The sequence below is a fragment of the Caenorhabditis elegans genome, chromosome I (assembly GCF_000002985.6).
Source record: "Caenorhabditis elegans chromosome I".
Classification (NCBI taxonomy): domain Eukaryota; kingdom Metazoa; phylum Nematoda; class Chromadorea; order Rhabditida; family Rhabditidae; genus Caenorhabditis; species Caenorhabditis elegans.
In genome coordinates this window covers 10,572,029-10,590,477 of record NC_003279.8, presented here as the reverse complement: position 1 = coordinate 10,590,477, position 18,449 = coordinate 10,572,029, and the positions used below count along the sequence as shown (strand labels likewise).

The window sequence follows — 18,449 nt, the reverse complement described above, 5'->3', positions numbered from 1 at the left end:
AATAGCGAAAAGTAAATATTTGACATCTTTATTTTATCGGGCAAGATCCCACCAGAGACAAAAGAGCACATGGATATACAGCGAAAGATTGGATGGGATTTGAAATTCACATAATTCGCACAGTTGATTATGTTTTATTAAAAAAGGGAAGGGGATCAAAAAACAGGGATGGTGGTAATATGTAAGTTAAACATAAAATGGTGTGTGTGGCAGGAGCTAATAAGGATCAGAAAGAATTAATATAAAAAAGAAAAACGCTCACACGGAATGCCCGTATTCGTCAACAAAAGAATCAAGAAGAGAACCGCATTTTTTTGGATGATAGTGTAAAACAAGAAGAACATTTGAAGGGGGTGGTAAAATATAAATTAATTGATATTTAAACCAATTTTATTGCTTAGACTGGAACATTTCGAGCGTGTCCCATTTGTTCGACCATTTCTGAACCGGCACGATCGAGTTGAGCAAACCACAGTCGGGGACATCTGAAATAATAATAATTTGAGAAGATTTTTTTAAAAAAATTATTAGATTTTCGAAGTTTAGATATTTAAAAATCGAAAAAATTACGAATTCCAACACAATTTTTTAAAAGAAAATTTTAGGTCGTGTTTCGATAAAAATATCAATTTTTAGATTTCAAAGAATAAATAAAAACATACGTGACTCGTCCTTGCATATCATAAAGTGTATGCCAATTCCATGGGCCATCACATGAGATGAGTGGTTCGAGATTTGCAACTCGTTGGCACAGTTTCACATACGACTCCCAGCAATAGTGACACCGAACCCATGTGCCCGGAGACATTGGAACCGATGCTGCAGACGAATTGGACGTCACGTTGGAATTGTAAGTTGTTGGCATATAATCCACATATCCACTTGAACGCTTCACGTTGGCATATGATAACTCCGACTGAAAAAAGTAAATTTTTATTGAATTTTGAAAATTATAATTTGATTTCTTTAAAATCACTTAAAATTTATTTTAAACTCACCGGCATTGCAACTTTTGGAACAATTGGTGCGACATGTCTCGTGGATCCATTTAGACGACTCGACCCGCTGATCTGGCTCACATTGTTACGGGATGTGCTGGTTGATGGTTGCACTGGTTGCTTGTATCGACAATCAGGCAAAAGAAACATGTCAAGATCCACGTCAACTGATGGATCCATGATTTCGTGGATTTTGTTCTCATTGTCTGACAATGTCAATCCAGAAAACATGTTCTCCGACGAAGAAGCCGACGAAAATCCGGAAGATGGTGTTCTCATCAGTGGTGGTGGGCCAGACGTTTTTCGAGAATTGTAGTGTGTCGGGCGATCAAATGCATGATAATGCTGTTGTTGTGGAATCATTGCACGAACTCTCTTGTTCTTCTCTATATACGTCAAATGCAATTTTTGACTTCTCAGGCCCGAACGTTGTTGGGGAGAAGATGACAAGCTGGAGAGAACTCCGCTATCTTGACTGGATTCCCAAAAATTGGAAGGTTGATTGAGCGGAATCAGCGGCTTGATTTCAGATCGGAGTTGAAGCAGCTGAAATTAATTTTTATTAATTACGTCTATTTAATGAAAAATTATTTATTTTAATTAAAAAAGAGCAAAATTCTGTTTTTGGAGCGCAAAATTCTATTTAGTGACGAAAGCCACGTGAACGGCGTGACAAAAAATAGGTCAGTTTCGACACGTTTATATAAACGAAAAATAAAACTTCCAACTCACTTGCTTCGGCGCCTCGTGTTGCGACTTCGAGTAGGCGATGGTACTACTGCTTTTGTTGCAGTTGTTTCTCTGAAAAATGATAATATTATTATAAAACTGAAGGTAATAAAAGAAATGGAGAAAGTTGGAGAATCGGGATCATCGTTGAAACAATTCAATCGGAAAGAGAAAATACATATTTAATTTCAAAAAAAAAGTGAACTCACTCTTGGAGGAAGAATAAAAGTCGAACACATTGTCTCGCGCGAAGATTGAATAGTCAAATAATTCTTTTGAAATGAGAAAGAACATGGCACCGACGAATAATTGGACAATTCATCGAAAATAACAAGCGTGGGAAAGTTGTCATTTTCCCACGTATTTTCCCACGCCTGGGGGAGGCGTGGGAAAATGCAATGGAGCAAGAATGCAAGAGCTTTTTTGAATTTCGCGGGCTTTAAAAACATTTAAAAACATGTTTTTAATCGACAAAAAGTTTATTTTTAAAGAAAAAACATTGGATTAGTCTGAAAATTGAAAAAAAACCTCAAAATCGCTTGGGCAAGCAATTAAATTTGAGAAAAACGTTCCCAGATGGGAAAGAAAATAGTTTCCCATTAATCGAAGCCGCTCAAAAAGGTGTGCGCCTTTAAGATGTACAGTAACCCACTCCCCTTTCGCAATTTTCTTAAGCTTTTTCTAGTTTTTCTATTTCAAAAATAAGCAGAATTACATGAAAACCTGAAAAATAAGGCAAAAAAAAAATCTTAGCGAGAAAAAAATAACGTGTAAAATTCCTTGCAAGCGGGTTACTGTATTTCTTAAAGGCGCATACCTCTCAACGCGTCCCGGAATTGGAAATATTTCGTTCGTAAAATATAGAAGTTTTAAAATTGGAATGTAAAATTGTCATCGAAGCCTCATCAACCTAAAATCCGAACACTTTCAATCGGAACTAATCTAATTTCAATCGAAATGGGGGAAAAATGAAAAGAGATGAGAGTAATTAGAGTGACTAAATGAAACGATAAAAACTACGACAGTAGGTGGTCAATAACGGCAGGTAGAAGATGAATGGAGACCTCTTCTTTAGGAGAAAAGAATGACAAGATGAATCATTGAACAATACAGCCATTTGTCAATTTGAAAACATTTTGGGAAGATATCTAAGCATTCTCAGATGTTTGGGAAATTGGAACTTATCAAGGAAACATTAAATTTAAACGGAAAAAAGGTTTAAGATAACAAAAAAGCGACATTTCAGACACTTCGAAGATTTTATTATCGTTTTGAAAACGGAACTGCATGAAAATTTTGTTTTAAAAAAATAAAAAATAAAAATATTACCTAGGTACGAAATTTTGCAATTTTTACGACGAAAATAAAGTACCAGGTCTTGAATTTATGTTAAATACAAGCAGGTTTGCGCCTTAAATCTACAGTACTCCTTGAGACTACTGTAGATTCAAAATGTTCGTTTCCGTCGAATTTTCATCGATTTTTCAAAATAGTTTTTCTTACATTTGGCACAATTTATGTGTTTTTTCTAATTTTTATAAATATTTAAGTTTTATAAAAAATTTTACCGAAAACCTACGAAAAAATCTTTGAAAATTCTGCAGCGATCACCACAAAAATGGGCTATCAAAACATTTTTTCGTGGCGAGACCCATCCGAATGGACCTGTGTGCCTTTAGCTTACTTTGGTGCCATACAATAAAATTTCGATTGTAAAGAAAAAACTACAAAACAACGAAAACTATAAAGTTTCCAAAAACTTTATCACTAGGAACGCGATTCAATTCTCACTAACTTTCTTTTTATCAAATCACACTCAAAATTCAATAAACCGATTAACTAAATGGAATGCCGTCAGTAGTAACAATTGAAAGATTATTAAAAGTGTAAACTTCAAGTGCAAGCTCTCCTTCTTATCAGTTTTTTGTCACGTATTTGAACAGATGGAGGAACATGAGAGACAGATTGAGGTCAAGTATTCGAATACTTTAAAGCTGGAGGAAAAATAAAATTTTAGTTTTCTAGAAGAATGCTTACTATTAGTAATAAGTTAAGAAGTAATCTTCTTCTTAAAATCTTAAATAAATAGCGAACATCTTATGTTTCGAGTAAGTGAAAAAGTGTACACAAAAAACCTGTGTGCTATTTGAACTTTATCAGTATGTAAATATTTAGATGGCATTCGGGAGGTTAGAGTAAACCACCCAATATTTTGTTTCTAAACTATTTTACTTACTCACTAAATATTAGTTATCGCGTAACCTTTCGACGGGGGGCGCAACTCACAATCACCCTCTCTCACCCGAAATCGCCTCCGGAAAAGAGAAGGTGGCCTGTGATTCTCAGACTTTGGTAGCTCACAACTTGACTATCTTTTTGCTAAATTTAAAAATTGCAAACTAACATTGTGATAATAATTTATTTTTCTATATTTTTGTAATTAAACATTTTTAATAACTATATAATAAGCCAAGAAAGGTCTATTTAAGTGGAGCGACAAAAACATGGTGCACCCAAGTACTGTTACTTTGTTAACTTATATCTCGGTTAAATTTGCAGGTACAAAATTGAACATAATAAACTTTTCGTTAGTTAGTAATTTTTTGATAAATCAAAACACAACCCAGATATGAGCTCCCAAAGTTGGTGCATGGAGGGGGACTACTGCTTAACTTTGACATCTCATAACTTAATTATATTTTGTTTAATCCTTGGAAAGTTCCACAAAAATATTAATATTTCATTTTGCTATATTTTTGTAGTGAAAACCTTATTGAAATCTATGAAGTGAGCCGAGATGGCCAGGGCTCGTGGTATTTTTCTTTTAAAAAAATTCAGTTAAAAATTAAGAACAAATATTTTTCCCATAAACTACATGCTACAAAACTATTCAGAAACTAGTGTCACGACAAAAAAAGGACGTAATTGGAGTAAATGAAACGATAAAGTGTCAATGGTCGTCCCGAATAACGGGTCGGATGCAGCAGTGATGAATCATCAAAAAGAACACACGACGCCCACTCTCTACTTCTTACCCGTTATGGTTCTATTTGCTGCTGCCCTGCCACGACTGTGTGTGAGCAGAAAAAAGAATAAAGAGAGAGAGAGAGAGAGGTCAAGACAAACATAGAAAACGATGAAGACAGAGAGGGACAGTGTTCTTCTTCTTCCTCTACTTGTTCATTTTCTCGCGCATCGTATCTGCATACTCTTCCACTCTTTGATATCGATATCTCTACGTCTCTATCCCTCTCACTGTCTCTCTCATGTTCACCTTCATATGGACGGACAGGACACCTCGAGCCATAGCGTGTTATTGGTGACCTCGAGAGACAGAGACAAAGTGTCACTACGTACACCCTTTCGCGCGGTAAAAGCAACATTTTGGAAGAGACGGAGAAACTAATGAGAGAATATGAGAACAAGAGGAAGGATTCAAGTAATTATTATGAATAGGGAGACAGAGAAATAAAGAGATTTGAAAAGGTGATAAGTTTGCGAAAACGACGGATTATCTGCTAAATTAGAGGTAAACAGACGCGAATAATATCCCAAGATAGGTCGCATGCCTACCTACCTACCTAGAGCATACTGTAGAATTAATACAATACTGAATGTGTGAATTTATACAATACTATGTGGACATCAAACACAGAAGAAAACAAAAGACAGGCAAGAAGGCATAGATAGGCATAAGTGCCTGCCTACCATAAAAGCCTTATAGGGAGCTTTTGGCAATTTGTATCAAACGTTTAAAAAAAATTAGCAAACATCTCTTAACGTTTTTCATTGGTTTTTCCGAATGGATCTAGTTTTCAGAAGGCGGACGGGCACGAGGAGGGCGATGAAAGAGGCTTAACATATATTTTGGAGCAAAGTTTATTTTCGAGAAAATTTCATGAATCTCATGGTCCGACACCAATTTTTTATCTTGATCTATTTTCCTTTTGACTTTCTCAATATCAGTAAGGTTTTTTGTCTTTAAAAGTCTGAAAGTGTCTAAAACCCAAAAAAAAAAATTCCAGAAAAAAGGATAACAGTTTTGTAAAGGAGGAAGTGGAAATGGAACGAAAAAAGCACATTCAATGAAACGGTTTTTGGTGGTTTTGATGATCGTTTTGTGAAATCAAATTGCGATGAGACTCGTACAGTTTCCTATTTGTTTTGCAGTTTTCTTTTGACCACACACAAATAGAACATGAATACTTCACCGAAGAATGCAAATAAAACTTGACAGTTTTGATATTGGGCATATTGCAAAAAATAGTTATTTTGAAATTATAAGAGTAAACGTTGTTGTGTCATACAAAAATGAGTCATATGATGATATATTTATGACAATTAGTTTTGGATGTTCTGCCAAAACTTGTCTTTTGAACGGGAAAAAAGTTAATCCCGATGAACGGTTTTTTGGGGATATGAGGATGGCTGATTTACGCCAATTTTTAAAAATTATTCGCAGAACCGGATGTGTGAAATCAGTCTGGACAGGTAAATTGGTTAGAGGATCCCCCCCTCTGATTTTTCAGAAAAAAAATTTGCAGATTTAGAGGTGAATTTTTTGATTTCAAGTAGCCAATATCTTTATCTTTTGATTTACCTCTCGCCCGAAAAGCTTCCCTGGAAAAAATTAACAGAATTTTCAGATTTGCAATTTAAAGATTTTTTAAAGCAAACTTTTTAGTCTGGAAAAGTATGAATCATAATCAATTTTTTTTAACTATCTGTCTTCAGATTTAGTTTTTGGATATTTCTAGATACTTATTAAATTGTAAAAGTAACCACGAAAAGTCAATTTTCACAGAATTGAGACTTATCACTATGAAAGCTAACAAACACAGTTAGTTTACTCTGAACAAGTTTAAAAGTAGACAATTTTTTCCGTTTTCAGAGTATAGCATTGCGAGTGCGAGCACTTGGATTTCTGGTGTGTAATTAATTATAATGATACCTTGCAACCACATATAACTCTGCACACAAAAATAGAACTTTTGAAAAGATGACGCGAATAATACATACAAAGTATATATTTGGATAATCTCTTCAGAATTTTAATGATATTTGTAAAGGAGAAAGATAATTGAAGTTGGCAAAAAAAAATTGTAAATCCCATTCAGGGGCTGAACTTATTTATTTATTTATTTATTGAAATACGTTATTCAACGTGTAATAGACATTAGACAATTACAAATAAGCAGAAGGGTCATTTCCTACGTGTTCTGGAATACCGGTGTGTTCTGGAACTTCAGAGTATGATTGAAAAAAATGAACAACTGTTTTATCAAAAACCTCAAATCAAGGTTGTCCAGAATGGCTCCCGTGAGCTCCAGTCGTGTGCGGGAAATCTACCAAACTTTCAATATTGATATGAAAATTCTAACTCTCAAGTCAAGCATTTATGTAAAAACTTTTGAAAAGGATATCAAAAATTTGATGAAAATTGCCATCCAATGAATTTTTTTTGACTTTTTTGACCAACTTCCATTCGTTCGTCATCCGTAGCTTTCAGCTGATTTCTACAAATGTCCCAATCCAACCGAACTTTCAATATACTTTCGTGTTATTGTGCACTTTATCACTACGGGAGTTCCTCGAGATCAAATTATATTACACTTTGTAGTAAACTGCTCTTCTTTCATCGAACACATCGCACTTTACACCCCGACACTATTTCTCTCGGGTTCTTCTCGAGAGAAAGGAGCTTCTGCTTTCATTTCACTTTGCCTTGAGAACTTTATTATCACAGTTTTTGCACATTTTGTGACTTTAAAAAACAACTTTATACGTGCTTTCAAAACTTTGTGTTCCAATAAGATTTCAAAAGTTAATAATATTTAAATTACTTGAAACTTTAGATCAAATTCGTGACGAGTTTCCTCCTTTTTAACGGGAGTAAAACATTTTTATCTAACTTTTCTGGGATAAATTCATGTCTAGGTGCCTGCCTCGTGTCTGCCTGCCTACCCCATATCTTTCATCTTTTTTTAAATGGGCTTGCTGATTGTTTAACTAACTATACAATTTCTAAGGCCTCTTGTACCCACGCAATAGGACGAGACGCCTCGTAGGTAGGCAGACAGTCTTCCTTGCAGTTGTTGAAATTATGTACATTTTCACATAATAATTCAAACAACATTTCAGAATGCACACAATTCCAATTACAACTGACTCGGCGGCTTCTTGGGATTGGCCCCTTCAGCATAACGATGGTGTCGTGAAGGTGACCAACACTTCGGAGAAATTCGAAGTTGGACTTGATGCTGGATTCTTTGGACCAAATGATATTGATGTGAAGGTGAACGGAATCGAAATTATCATTCATTTGCGACATGATGTGAGTTTTGGAACTGCCGGAGCCGTATATTTTAGTCGGTTAGGGGGCACCAGGGAAAAGCCATTTCCATGCATTTATGCTAATTCTACTTTTATTATTCCACTTTTAAAGTATTGCTTACAGTTTTCAGAAGGTCTTAAAGATTTCTAACATCCTGCAATTTTGAATAACATCTGATTTTTGCTGAATTTCCGGATTTTAGTTTATTGTGAAACAAAAATAAAATCGGATTTTATCACACTAACTCCAGTGGACCAATTTATTTCTTTTCCTGAAACATTTTTCTTGAATTAAATAAAATTTTTTGAACTTAGATTAGTGGAGTATTACCAGCAGAGAAAATAACAAAAACCAACTCTGTGGTGCTAAAATAAAACAAAAAATACATTTTTTCGGAATGTTTTTATTTACAGCCAAAAGACGTCCAAGTTTGAAAAAAAATCAGCAATTTACCAAAACATAGAATGAAAACTTTGAAAAGCCTTTTTTACAAATTAGCATCACAATTTCTTATACCTCATTCATTGTCATTTCTATATAGAGATCAGAGTCTTTTTTCAATCAATTATTAATAAAATAGTTATTGCAGAATCGTCCAACCGAGTACGGAATCGTCAATCGTGAGGTTCATCGTACTTATAAACTTCCAGAAGATGTAGATCCATCAACTGTTAGATCTCATCTCAACTCATCCGGAGTTCTCACAATCACTGCCAATAAACTTTAAAAATGTTTTAACATATTCGAATTTTTTTTTCTTCTAAATTTTTAATTTCTGCTGAATTCTGCTTGCCATAAATGAATGTACAAATAAAAGTCAATATTTTGGTCTAAAAGCCGAAAAAAAATTGATTTTGAAAATAAAGTACCTCGTATTTCAGAAAATATCCAAATTTTTGCCAAAAAATTAAAAAAAATTCTTAGAAACAATCCAGTTTTCAAAAGAAAAATTGCTGACGATTTTTAAATTTTCACCTTTTCGAGCAAAATTTAGACCTATTTTAGGCTAATTATTTTCCCTAACATTAAGATTCTTTCTGGTACTTTTTACAAACAATGTTTAAAACATTTTTTTATACGAGATTTTCAGCCAAAAAAGGTCCAAATTTCTTTAAAATATAATTTCAGAAATACATGGTCAGTTTTTTTTTTGATTGAACTGGAAGTTTCTGGCACCTAGAAAAAAGTTGTGATTAAATTCTGAAAGCTCTTAAAATTTGGAACATGTCCCCGAAGAAACATTTTCAAAAAAGTTCATTTTAAGTCAGATATTAATTTTTAAAGTTATGCAAAAAATAGCTCTTCCAACAAAAAATAAGTTCATTTATATGCCTGAAATTCGTCATTTAAACGACAAAAATTCAAGTTCTAGAAATTTCTAGGAAGCTCTGAAAAGTTTTCGAATTTTTTTGAAAGTCCGCAAAACTCCAGGAAAATGTGTAACTGTACAAAAATCTTACATTAGCACTTCTTTTATTAACTACAATTTAGCGTACGCCAATCGGAGCATGCGCTTTGCGCGTGCGAAGGGACGGTTCATTATTTTAAAAAAATTGAGAATAAGTTTGACAAGTACATAATTTTTGCCGTATTCCACACTCTAACAATTGCAAAACATTTGGAATTGTATTTATTAGGTGTTCAACTACACAAAATAATAAGAAACAGACTGATATGGCTAGAAATTGGCATCACTCGGTTTGGAAACTGAAAAATCATCGGCCAGCAGCTTCTGTCGTTGCTTCTTGTTTCGCAGGTTCACTGGTTTTCGGCTGATCTTTCACTTCTTCTACAACTTCTTCATTATCTTCAACTTTTGATTCATCTTTTTCTTTCAATGACATTCCAGCAATTTGATCTTCAATTAGACCATCTGCATGTACAGTTTCTTTAAATATGTAAATGAATGGAATTCCGTTCTCATCTTTCACAAAAACTGGTGTAAAGTTTTTCGCATAGGCATGACTCATGTATGTGGATGATGGTCCTGAAAAAATTATGTTTAATTGGAGAATAATTAATGGGAATTTGTGAACTCTTTTGCTAACCGGCTGAAAGTTGAATATTCCCTTTGATAATTCGAATTCGAAATTTTTTCTTCTAGTTTTCAACTTTCAGACAATTTTTGAGTATTTTTCCAAAATTTTAAACTAAAATAAAAGCTATTTTTTAGAAAGAAAATATTTTTCCATACTTTACCATTCAACTTTAATGAAAAAAAAACTTTGAAAAAATTAATAGGAGGAGATCTTTATAGGCTACAATTCAGGTTTCGCAGCAATTCAATATATCCGTGAATTCCAAAATAAAAAAACAAATCATACAACTCACCCATATAAACTTTAATGTCTTTTGTCTCACGGTTGGCTTTAAACCATGCTCTCAAGTTGAAAATATAATCAACCATATATGTGAAATCTGCATTATCCCCATACATCTTCGTTTCCACTAGTTCTCCAAGTTTCTGTCCGAAATCAAAGATATCCTTTTCGACGCCCCACATGTCGAATTTCTGGAATTAAAATAGTAAACTATGTCTAACATCAAAAATAACTCGCAATAATCAAAAAATCAAAAGGCACAAGTTCAGTCGTATGTGCCTATGTTGCCTACGTTGGTTATATGAGAAATTGAAACTTTTAACTCGAGCCTAGGCAACCAAAAGTGATGAATAGAAAATACTTGGTTTTTCTAATTTGTGTTTAAAATTAACTCAACTTTCCTTACAGAAACTAATTTCAAATTCGCACGGGGCCCGCTTTTTTTTTCAAAATATTTAAAAATTCGATTTATTTTAAAATTCGAATTCAAAAATTAAACGAACTTTCATCTGATATTTCTGCAAAAGATCCACAGTTTTTTTGGTCTCCCCGTTTGAAACTTTAACATCGATGTAGTTTCCTTTGAATTTGAAAAAAAGTTCTTCAGCAAACTCGAATGCTCCATTTTCAGCTTCCATCAAAATATCTCCTGTGATGTGATCTTTGAATGTGACCATTTTGATCTGGAATCAGGATTTGAAGATCAAAAGATCAAAGATCATTAGATAAAATTATAAACGGACTGTTAATAGTCATAAATCAATTTAAAATTATTTGAAAGTTTTAAAATTTTTTCAAGAAACTAAAATAATTAATGGAAGAAAAAATAATAAAAATCCAATCCATCAATAGATCATGATCAAAAAATAATGTAGACAATGGTGTATAAACGAAAAGAGAAATTGAAATGAATCAAGCATTGTTGATTGCCGTTGAAAGATTAGAAATGAATTAGAACAAGAAAAACAAACGAGAAAATTTGAATTGAAAAAAGGAAAATGGAATCGCAGACATTCAAAAGATCCAACACATTTTCAATCTATCACGTACAATCCAGAATTTGTGTCGGAACATTTTTAGATTAAGGAAAGGAAAAAATTAAGTAAGATGTTGAAGGTAGAGCTGAAATTCTGAAATAGCATAGTAAAAAATTTTCAAAACCTTTTTTGAAATTTTTTATTTTCAGTCAAAAAGATGATATTACTTACACCTAATACCTCTCACTTATTTTTTGTCTACTTTAGAAGTGGAACATTCGATATTGCTCTGAATTTCTTGAGAAACCCATAATTTTCAAAAATTTGCAATTTACCAAAACTTTCACTGGATACTTTCAGTAAGCTAAAAAGGTTTTGGAGTCATTTCTTATGATATATTTGGTCATTTTGTATTATAATAAGTATTTAGGTTATAATTTTATCCAGAATTTTGGAAGTCCACCTAAAACAAAAAAATTCCCAAGATTTTTTATATTCTAAGCATATTCTAATTATGTTTTGATTTTAATTTTATATTTTTAGGGAACTTTAACGAGAAAAAAATTTGCATCTGAACATTATGAAAAGTTTGGCAATTTACTGAAAACAAATTTTATACCAAACATTATCGTAATTTTAAACAAGGAATAGTTGATTAAAAACAATTTCACTATCAAATGAGTAATGATCCCATAGTTTTTTGTTTTCAAAAATCTAAAACTCGTTATCTTCCTCATCTTTGAACTATTCTCAAGTAAGTGCTAGGTAAATCAAAATGTTCTATTCTTATTTCATAATGTTTCATTTCCTAGCATCAGACAAAGTGCAGCCAAAATAACGATTTCGAACAATTCGAAACATAATCGTTTCATCTAATTTTCAAGTCTCCGCCCCTTTCTTGGATGTTATGTTGGCGATTAAAAATTCAGCTAATACAGGAAATTATGTTGTTCAAAGTTATTTTTATCGTATTTAATTTTATAAAAATTAGACACTAGAAAACATGTTAAAAACGATACAATTGGATTACTGTACTAGTATATAATGATTACCACAAATTCTATCAGCCAATCGATAAATAGTTAAACAAAAGGATACGATAAAATATGTGAAACATTCTTTTGGATTCATTCAGATGTTATATTTTTTGGGTAAAATTGAACAGGCAAGTCTTCAAATTAACTCTGCGGTCTGCCTACCGCCTTTAGACAGAATATTTTTCTTATGTTTATTTTAAATACAAACGTCATTTAACGGTCATAATACGCACTTTTTTATCGATTATCAAATCATTCCAATTTTACACACAAAAATTTCTGATCTTTGTTTTAAATTGATAAATACAGTCTTAAGATATTAAAACTACCAAACACCTTGAATAGTCTTAACAAGACTTTATGCCAATTTACGCAGCTCGTGTAATCTACGTGGATTTTTCAATTTTTTGGACTACCTTATTTTTACATAAAAATTATTATATTTAACAGAAGAAAAATACGAAATACAAAACGGAAATTACGGAAATTTAAGAAAATCAGGATTTTCCTTCCTATACCTAACGAGACCCAACGTTTAGGGGAGGGGTGTTTTCAATTGGCGTTGGAGCACGATTGCACATCGATTATGCATAATATTGTGGTAATAATAAGAAATCTCATTAACAAAAATAGAAAATTTGAACCGTTAAAAATCTAGAAGTGAAACGATGAAAACTGCAGGAATTTGAAAACCAAAACGAGAAATACGAAGTTTTTCATCATATAACTGTAATCTAAAGCCCATCCCTCTATCATTTCTCTCATCTATTCACAATTGTCTCGTGGCCCCAAAAACCGGTTATTTAATTGTTGATAACTGATTTGTCGTTGAAATTATCAAGGAAGATCGAACATCGAGATGTGGCTGCTGAGCAGCTACATGTGGTTTCGAGGCAGATTACGTGAGAATTATGAAAATGGTTTTCTTGGGGTGATGGGAAGTGACCATGAGATCGCATTTATTTAGGGAACAAATTTAAAAATTAAACACCGGTCAATAATGTTTTACATGTAAAAGGATCTAGAGAGTTAGGAAATGTTACGAGAGAAAAAAAAATAAATGAAAATTATGTGTGGATCTTCGATTCAAGCGCCTTTTTCAGATATTTCATTTTGTCTTCCGATCGGAGAACGTTGGAGCAAGCTGGAAAATTAATTGTATTTTTTTGTTGAAATAAAAATTTGAATTCTAACAAACCAATAAACAAATCAGCCTTGTGCGGAACAAAAATTGGCCGAAATCTTTGAAAAACTTCATCCCATCTGATACTTTCAGCTTTGTAGCTTCTGAGTGTGGTGGCAAATTGCTTTTTATTGTCGTCAGACATCTGGAAATAATTGGATTATTTCACTTTTATAAGGTAGGCAGCTGACATACATCTTTCAAAAGTTCAGAAGTTGGAATTTCAATTGCTTTTTGATATTCATCAGGTAGAGTATTTCGTGTCTGAAATTTCACTGTATGTTAGTGGAAATTTATGCTGAAAATAATTACCAAAAGCAGAATTTTCTTCTTTTTTGGTGGTTCACTTTTCTGTGTCAGCGTAGATGTCGATGGCCCTGGTGTTTCAATTTTAAACTTTCGTTTATTAGATTCAAGGGGTATTGAAGATAAGCATTGAATATCGTTTTCTTGCTCCCATTTTTTGATTTTCAGCTCATCTTCGTTCTGAAAAAAAAATCATGTGTAAAAAATCAGAGCGTGTACTCCTCGAGGAGAAGTGTTTTTTTCAGTGGATTTCTGATTTTGCAAAATCTATTTTGCATTATTTCCGCTGATTCTTTTTGTATTAAAATTTTAAATCACCGATCTAGATTTTATCTATATTATTTTCAGTGAAAACAAATGTAATTACTGTAGAAAGCCAACGATTTTTGTGCCAAAAATACGGTATCCGGTTTCGAAACTTTTTTTTCAGCTCAAAAATGGCAAATGTGTAATAACTTCTTTTTACGTTTGGAAGCCCGTACCGTTGGTAGGCTGAAAACTGAAGAAGTTGAAGGTATCAATTGTGGAGGACGTAATTTAGTGATTTCTTTCTTTTCCAATTTCATATTTGCAGGCGAGAACATATCTTCTAATGTGATTTCAATAATATCATCTTTGGAATCTGATGCAGCTGTTTGCTTCACTTGTCGGAACGATTTGCACTGTTTTGCCTGCTTTTTTATGTATTCGGTCTTCGAATTCTAAAATTTTATGATTTAATATTGAACGCCTTTTTTTGAAATAAAAACCTCAATCAAATGTCCTCTTTCTTTGAAAAATCGTGATGTCTTGAGAGCGCACCCATCAGTGTCACTCCGAGAAATCGTATTTCTGAGCCATTTCGGAAACATTTCAGGTTTTGCTGAAGCATAACGTGTATCCATCAGAACAACAGTTCCAAAATCATCCTTATGACGAAGAACTCGGCCGATTGCTTGATTTACAGCTCTAAACGCTTCCATTTGATACCAATCTTGAGACGATTGACGTTCAGATTTCTGAAAACCCAGTTTTATTATTTTAACTTTTAAAATATCTTCACAAAACCGTGTCTTTTCTGCCCATCAGATCGTCCAAATACATTTTCTTCAAAACAACTCTCTCATCATGAATCGGTGGATATGGGATTCCAATAATAATGACGGCTCTTGATTCGGCATCACAAAAATCGATTCCTTCTGATACTTTTCCACGACAAACTGCTAATAGAGCAGCGCCGTGTTGTTCAGAGACGCCCTGTAAATATTTTTAAAATTTTTCACAACTACTTCATATTGGGAAGTGGAACCTCTAACACTATCAAGTGTCGATTTACGCTGATTGTGTACTCCTCGAGAACAAGTGAGCGTTCATTTTTGAAAACGATTTTTGAGGTTTTGGATTAAAAATTTATAAGCTTTGTTTAATTTTTTTAAGAAAAAACGATGAAAAACGATGAAAATTACACATAATCTAAAGTTACAGTACTAATACTCTATAAAGGCGCACATCTTTTTTCGTTAAAAAGTAGTCGTGGCGAGACCCGGTATCGCATTTTTCGGGCAAAGATAACAAAATTTCGCGCTTGGATAATAATTTTTTAAATTGGTTTTTTTTTGGGCAAAAAGTTGGATTTTTTAACGAAAAATCTTTTGTTTTTTGATTTTTTGATTTTCGTTTTTTCACTAAAAAAACGGCATCTTTTCGACAACCGCCTTGATTCCACTGCTCATTTTCCTCGTGACGATTTTCAAAACTTTACGAACTTGTGTATATCTCAGACGAATAGCAGCTAGTTCTTCTTTAGCTCTTGGTTCTACCACAACTCTCTTCGTCTTCTCCATTTTTTCCCAAAACGATTCATTCGAATTACTCGACCATTTCGTCGTTTTCCACGTCGCAACAAGTTCATCCATTTGAGAATATGATGAGAAGAAAATGAGAATTCCTTGCGGAATAACTTCCATGACACGTAACAATGCTTCTGCTACACCTGTCACGTAATCCAGATTTTTTCGATTTTGGAATGAACCGGCGAGTCCTCCTCGTTTTCCACGTGTCACAATTGAAGTTAAAACTGGAACTTGCTTCAGAGCATGCTCATTCTCAAGAATTGCACCGAAATTCCTGAAAAATAGAACGATTTTTGAATTTACCAATTCTGTAGACGTACAATCCCATATTATAAGTGAACGCCTGTATTGGTGAAAGGGTTCCACTGGCCAGAAGAACATTTCGAACTCCTCGCATTTTGAGCATTCTCATCGAGATTGAAGCTTGGAAACAGAAATATTTGATTGTAAGCTTCTCATTGTCCTTATCCTTTTGAATATACAATTTGCAATTTCTAGCCACAGTTTTTGGATCAACTCGATCAACTAGCTGAAAATTAATAATTTAGATTCAGGGCCGCGCAAAAAAGGCATGCGCCTTTAAGAACTACAGTAATTTTCAGAGGCATCGATTTTTCTCGAATTTTTTTCTTAAAAATAAATTAAATTTAATATTAAAATCAACTCAAAATTCGATTGAGAGCTCAAGCGAAATTTTAAAAAAATTGAAAGCTTGAAGAAAAATTTTAAAAACCGAGATGTGGGTTACTGTAACGATGATTTTTTCGTCAAACTATTGGAATGAAACCTTATTCACTTTTCAACTTCACATATATTTTTGGAATATCATTTTGGATAAAAATCATTGAAAAACGAAAAACGCTTGAAAATCAGCGAAATGGCCAAATTAATTGACAAAATTTGAATTTTTCCGTGAAATTCCTAACGAGAGACATATTTTTGGGGCTGGTGCGTGTTCAGTTAGCCGTAGATTTTTTTTTAATTTTTTCGGTGAAAAAATCTAACTTTAACAGTTTCCTCGCCAACAGCAGCAGCAACATCTTGAGCGTGTGTCGAATAGATGGACAACAAGAAATCCGCCACTTTTTCCATTCCATCTCCTTTTTCGGTTAGAGCGACTTCTTCATTTTTAGACAAAAGATAAGAAATGGCATCTCGAAGAACATCAACAAGCCGTTCAACAGAATTTGCATCGAATCCAGCTTTTGCAAGAGTTTCAAGAAGAATTTCACCGTCACTTGCTTTTCCACTCAATGGTGGTACAGACTGAAAAAGAAAAAATGATTTAGGGAATTATTTTCAAATATTCTAACTTTTAATTGAGATGATCCAAATAATTTATCCATTTCTTCTTCCAATGAAAATATTTTCTCTAAAACTGTCATCAAATCTTCAGTTCTCAAATTCTCAATCAATTTCTTTGTTAAATCAATTTTTGCACTTCCGAATGCTCCAGTTTCAGCATCTGCTTCACTTCTTGCAGTCTCTTCTTCATCTACCAACAACGCCAGAACCTTTTTCAGCTCTTCAATACAAAGAGCAATTGACGTGGAAGTGAGCTCAGCAGATGCATTGGATTCGCAAATTGATTCTAGATTATGAGCCTCATCGAAGATCACAATTGAATTTTTCAGGTCCAGCTTGTATCTTCGTCTCATTTTTGGATCGATAATGTAGTTGTAGGGAAGAAGAATGAGTTCAGCAGTTTCAGAACGTTGCCGAGACATGAAATATGGGCATAATCTGAAATTATTTTAATGGTTTTTGATAGGTTTTAATGCGAAAAATTACGAATTTTGAGTTCCAAGTTTCACGAAATCTTCAATATCCATTGCTTCGCCTTTATCCAAAAATTCTGTCATTTTGTCTGTGGTGCACGCTGGAAATAATTTTTTTTGCTGGCAATTTCAGGACTCAGCCGTACCGTCAAATTTATTATAATAATGACATGCTCGCTTCGAGACCAATCCACGACAAACATGAGCCTGTCGATTGGATTCTTTGATTTTCTTGACTTTTTGATTGATGCAGAAGTGTTCACGGGATCCTAGAATTGTGGTTTTGACCCTGGAAATTAAAATAGAGAAATAAAAGCGAAATATTTAAAAAAAATATTGGGAATTTATTACAGAAAATCGCAAAACTTTTCAGAAAAAGCCAAGGTTTTCCATAAAGTAATGTTAAATTAGCCAAAATAAAGCGTTAAGAACCTGCAGTTAACTAGTTGGATAGAAAAAAAATAACTTTCTCTTATTTTTCTGTGGAATATGATTAAATTGGAGAAAATTTCGAAAATTTTAATTTATTTTTCCGTGACATAATCGCAATTTCTCACAAACCCATACCATTTATATTCAGTTCTATTCAATTCATGAACAACTTGTTCCAACTGTGAATGTGTTCTTGATGCATAAAATATCGTCGGAACGTATGCACTCTTCAATTTCTCATCAGTTTTTTCTGCTCCACCGGCTCCTGACGTCTGCCACGTGGCAAAATCCAGCGGCTTCGTCTCTTTTTGACGTTGAACCCATGCGAGCGTCGAACAGAGAAGAGACAGCGTTTTTCCGGTACCCGTGGGACTTTCAAGTGCTGCGTCTAGTTTTCTATCCAGTACATCGACAACGTTCTTCATGAAGATCCTCTGACATTCGTATGGTTCAAATGGGAATTTTACACTTAACTTCGGGTTAATCCAAACTTCCGTTGAATTTGAAGCTTTCGGCGGCATA

At 33.5% G+C, this 18,449-nt stretch overlaps 4 protein-coding genes and 1 non-coding gene across 8 annotated transcripts; 1 reads left to right on the top strand and 4 right to left on the bottom strand.

The window, feature by feature from the left end:
• Positions 1–12: 12 nt before the first annotated feature.
• lst-1 (Lateral signaling target 1 protein) lies at positions 13–1,977 on the bottom strand. 2 transcript variants are annotated; one of them, NM_001026457.6, is made up of 5 exons: positions 1,937–1,977; positions 1,731–1,799; positions 999–1,544; positions 663–916; positions 14–485 (listed from the first exon to the last, which is right to left on the bottom strand). In NM_001026457.6, exons 1-5 carry the CDS (start codon positions 1,964–1,966, stop codon positions 398–400), a joined length of 987 nt encoding a protein of 328 aa, NP_001021628.2. In that variant the 5' UTR covers positions 1,967–1,977; the 3' UTR covers positions 14–397. The 2 variants fall into 2 exon arrangements, with proteins under 2 accessions (NP_001379446.1, NP_001021628.2); NM_001392939.1 differs by lacking the exon at positions 1,937–1,977 and having other exon boundaries at positions 13–485; positions 1,731–1,805.
• Positions 1,978–7,862: 5,885 nt separating this feature from the next.
• Positions 7,863–8,940, top strand: hsp-12.1 (SHSP domain-containing protein). 2 transcript variants are annotated; one of them, NM_001083145.4, is made up of 2 exons: positions 7,863–8,061; positions 8,642–8,938. In NM_001083145.4, the coding sequence occupies exons 1-2, from the start codon at positions 7,870–7,872 to the stop codon at positions 8,786–8,788; spliced, it is 339 nt and encodes a 112-aa protein (NP_001076614.1). In that variant the 5' UTR covers positions 7,863–7,869; the 3' UTR covers positions 8,789–8,938. The 2 variants fall into 2 exon arrangements, with proteins under 2 accessions (NP_001076614.1, NP_001076613.1); NM_001083144.2 differs by having other exon boundaries at positions 7,869–8,061; positions 8,651–8,940.
• Positions 8,652–8,672, bottom strand: 21ur-14367. The gene has a single exon (NR_050511.1).
• Positions 8,941–9,678: 738 nt separating the features above from the next.
• On the bottom strand, positions 9,679–11,065 carry F29C6.1 (the record flags this gene model as incomplete). Of its 2 annotated transcripts, NM_001392938.1 has the most annotated exons (3): positions 9,679–10,048; positions 10,393–10,573; positions 10,886–11,065. In NM_001392938.1, the coding sequence occupies 3 exons, from the start codon at positions 11,057–11,059 to the stop codon at positions 9,777–9,779; spliced, it is 627 nt and encodes a 208-aa protein (NP_001379403.1). The 2 variants fall into 2 exon arrangements, with proteins under 2 accessions (NP_001379403.1, NP_001040661.1); NM_001047196.5 differs by lacking the exons at positions 10,393–10,573; positions 10,886–11,065 and having other exon boundaries at positions 9,777–10,031.
• A 2,277-nt stretch (positions 11,066–13,342) lies between these two features.
• rtel-1 (Regulator of telomere elongation helicase 1 homolog) lies at positions 13,343–18,449 on the bottom strand. Its single transcript, NM_060368.7, has 14 exons — positions 18,063–18,449; positions 17,642–17,784; positions 17,509–17,596; positions 17,031–17,460; positions 16,723–16,983; positions 16,038–16,246; positions 15,631–15,991; positions 14,933–15,121; positions 14,635–14,883; positions 14,368–14,586; positions 13,892–14,065; positions 13,775–13,843; positions 13,595–13,724; positions 13,343–13,540 (listed from the first exon to the last, which is right to left on the bottom strand). The coding sequence occupies exons 1-14, from the start codon at positions 18,446–18,448 to the stop codon at positions 13,464–13,466; spliced, it is 2,985 nt and encodes a 994-aa protein (NP_492769.1). The 5' UTR covers position 18,449; the 3' UTR covers positions 13,343–13,463.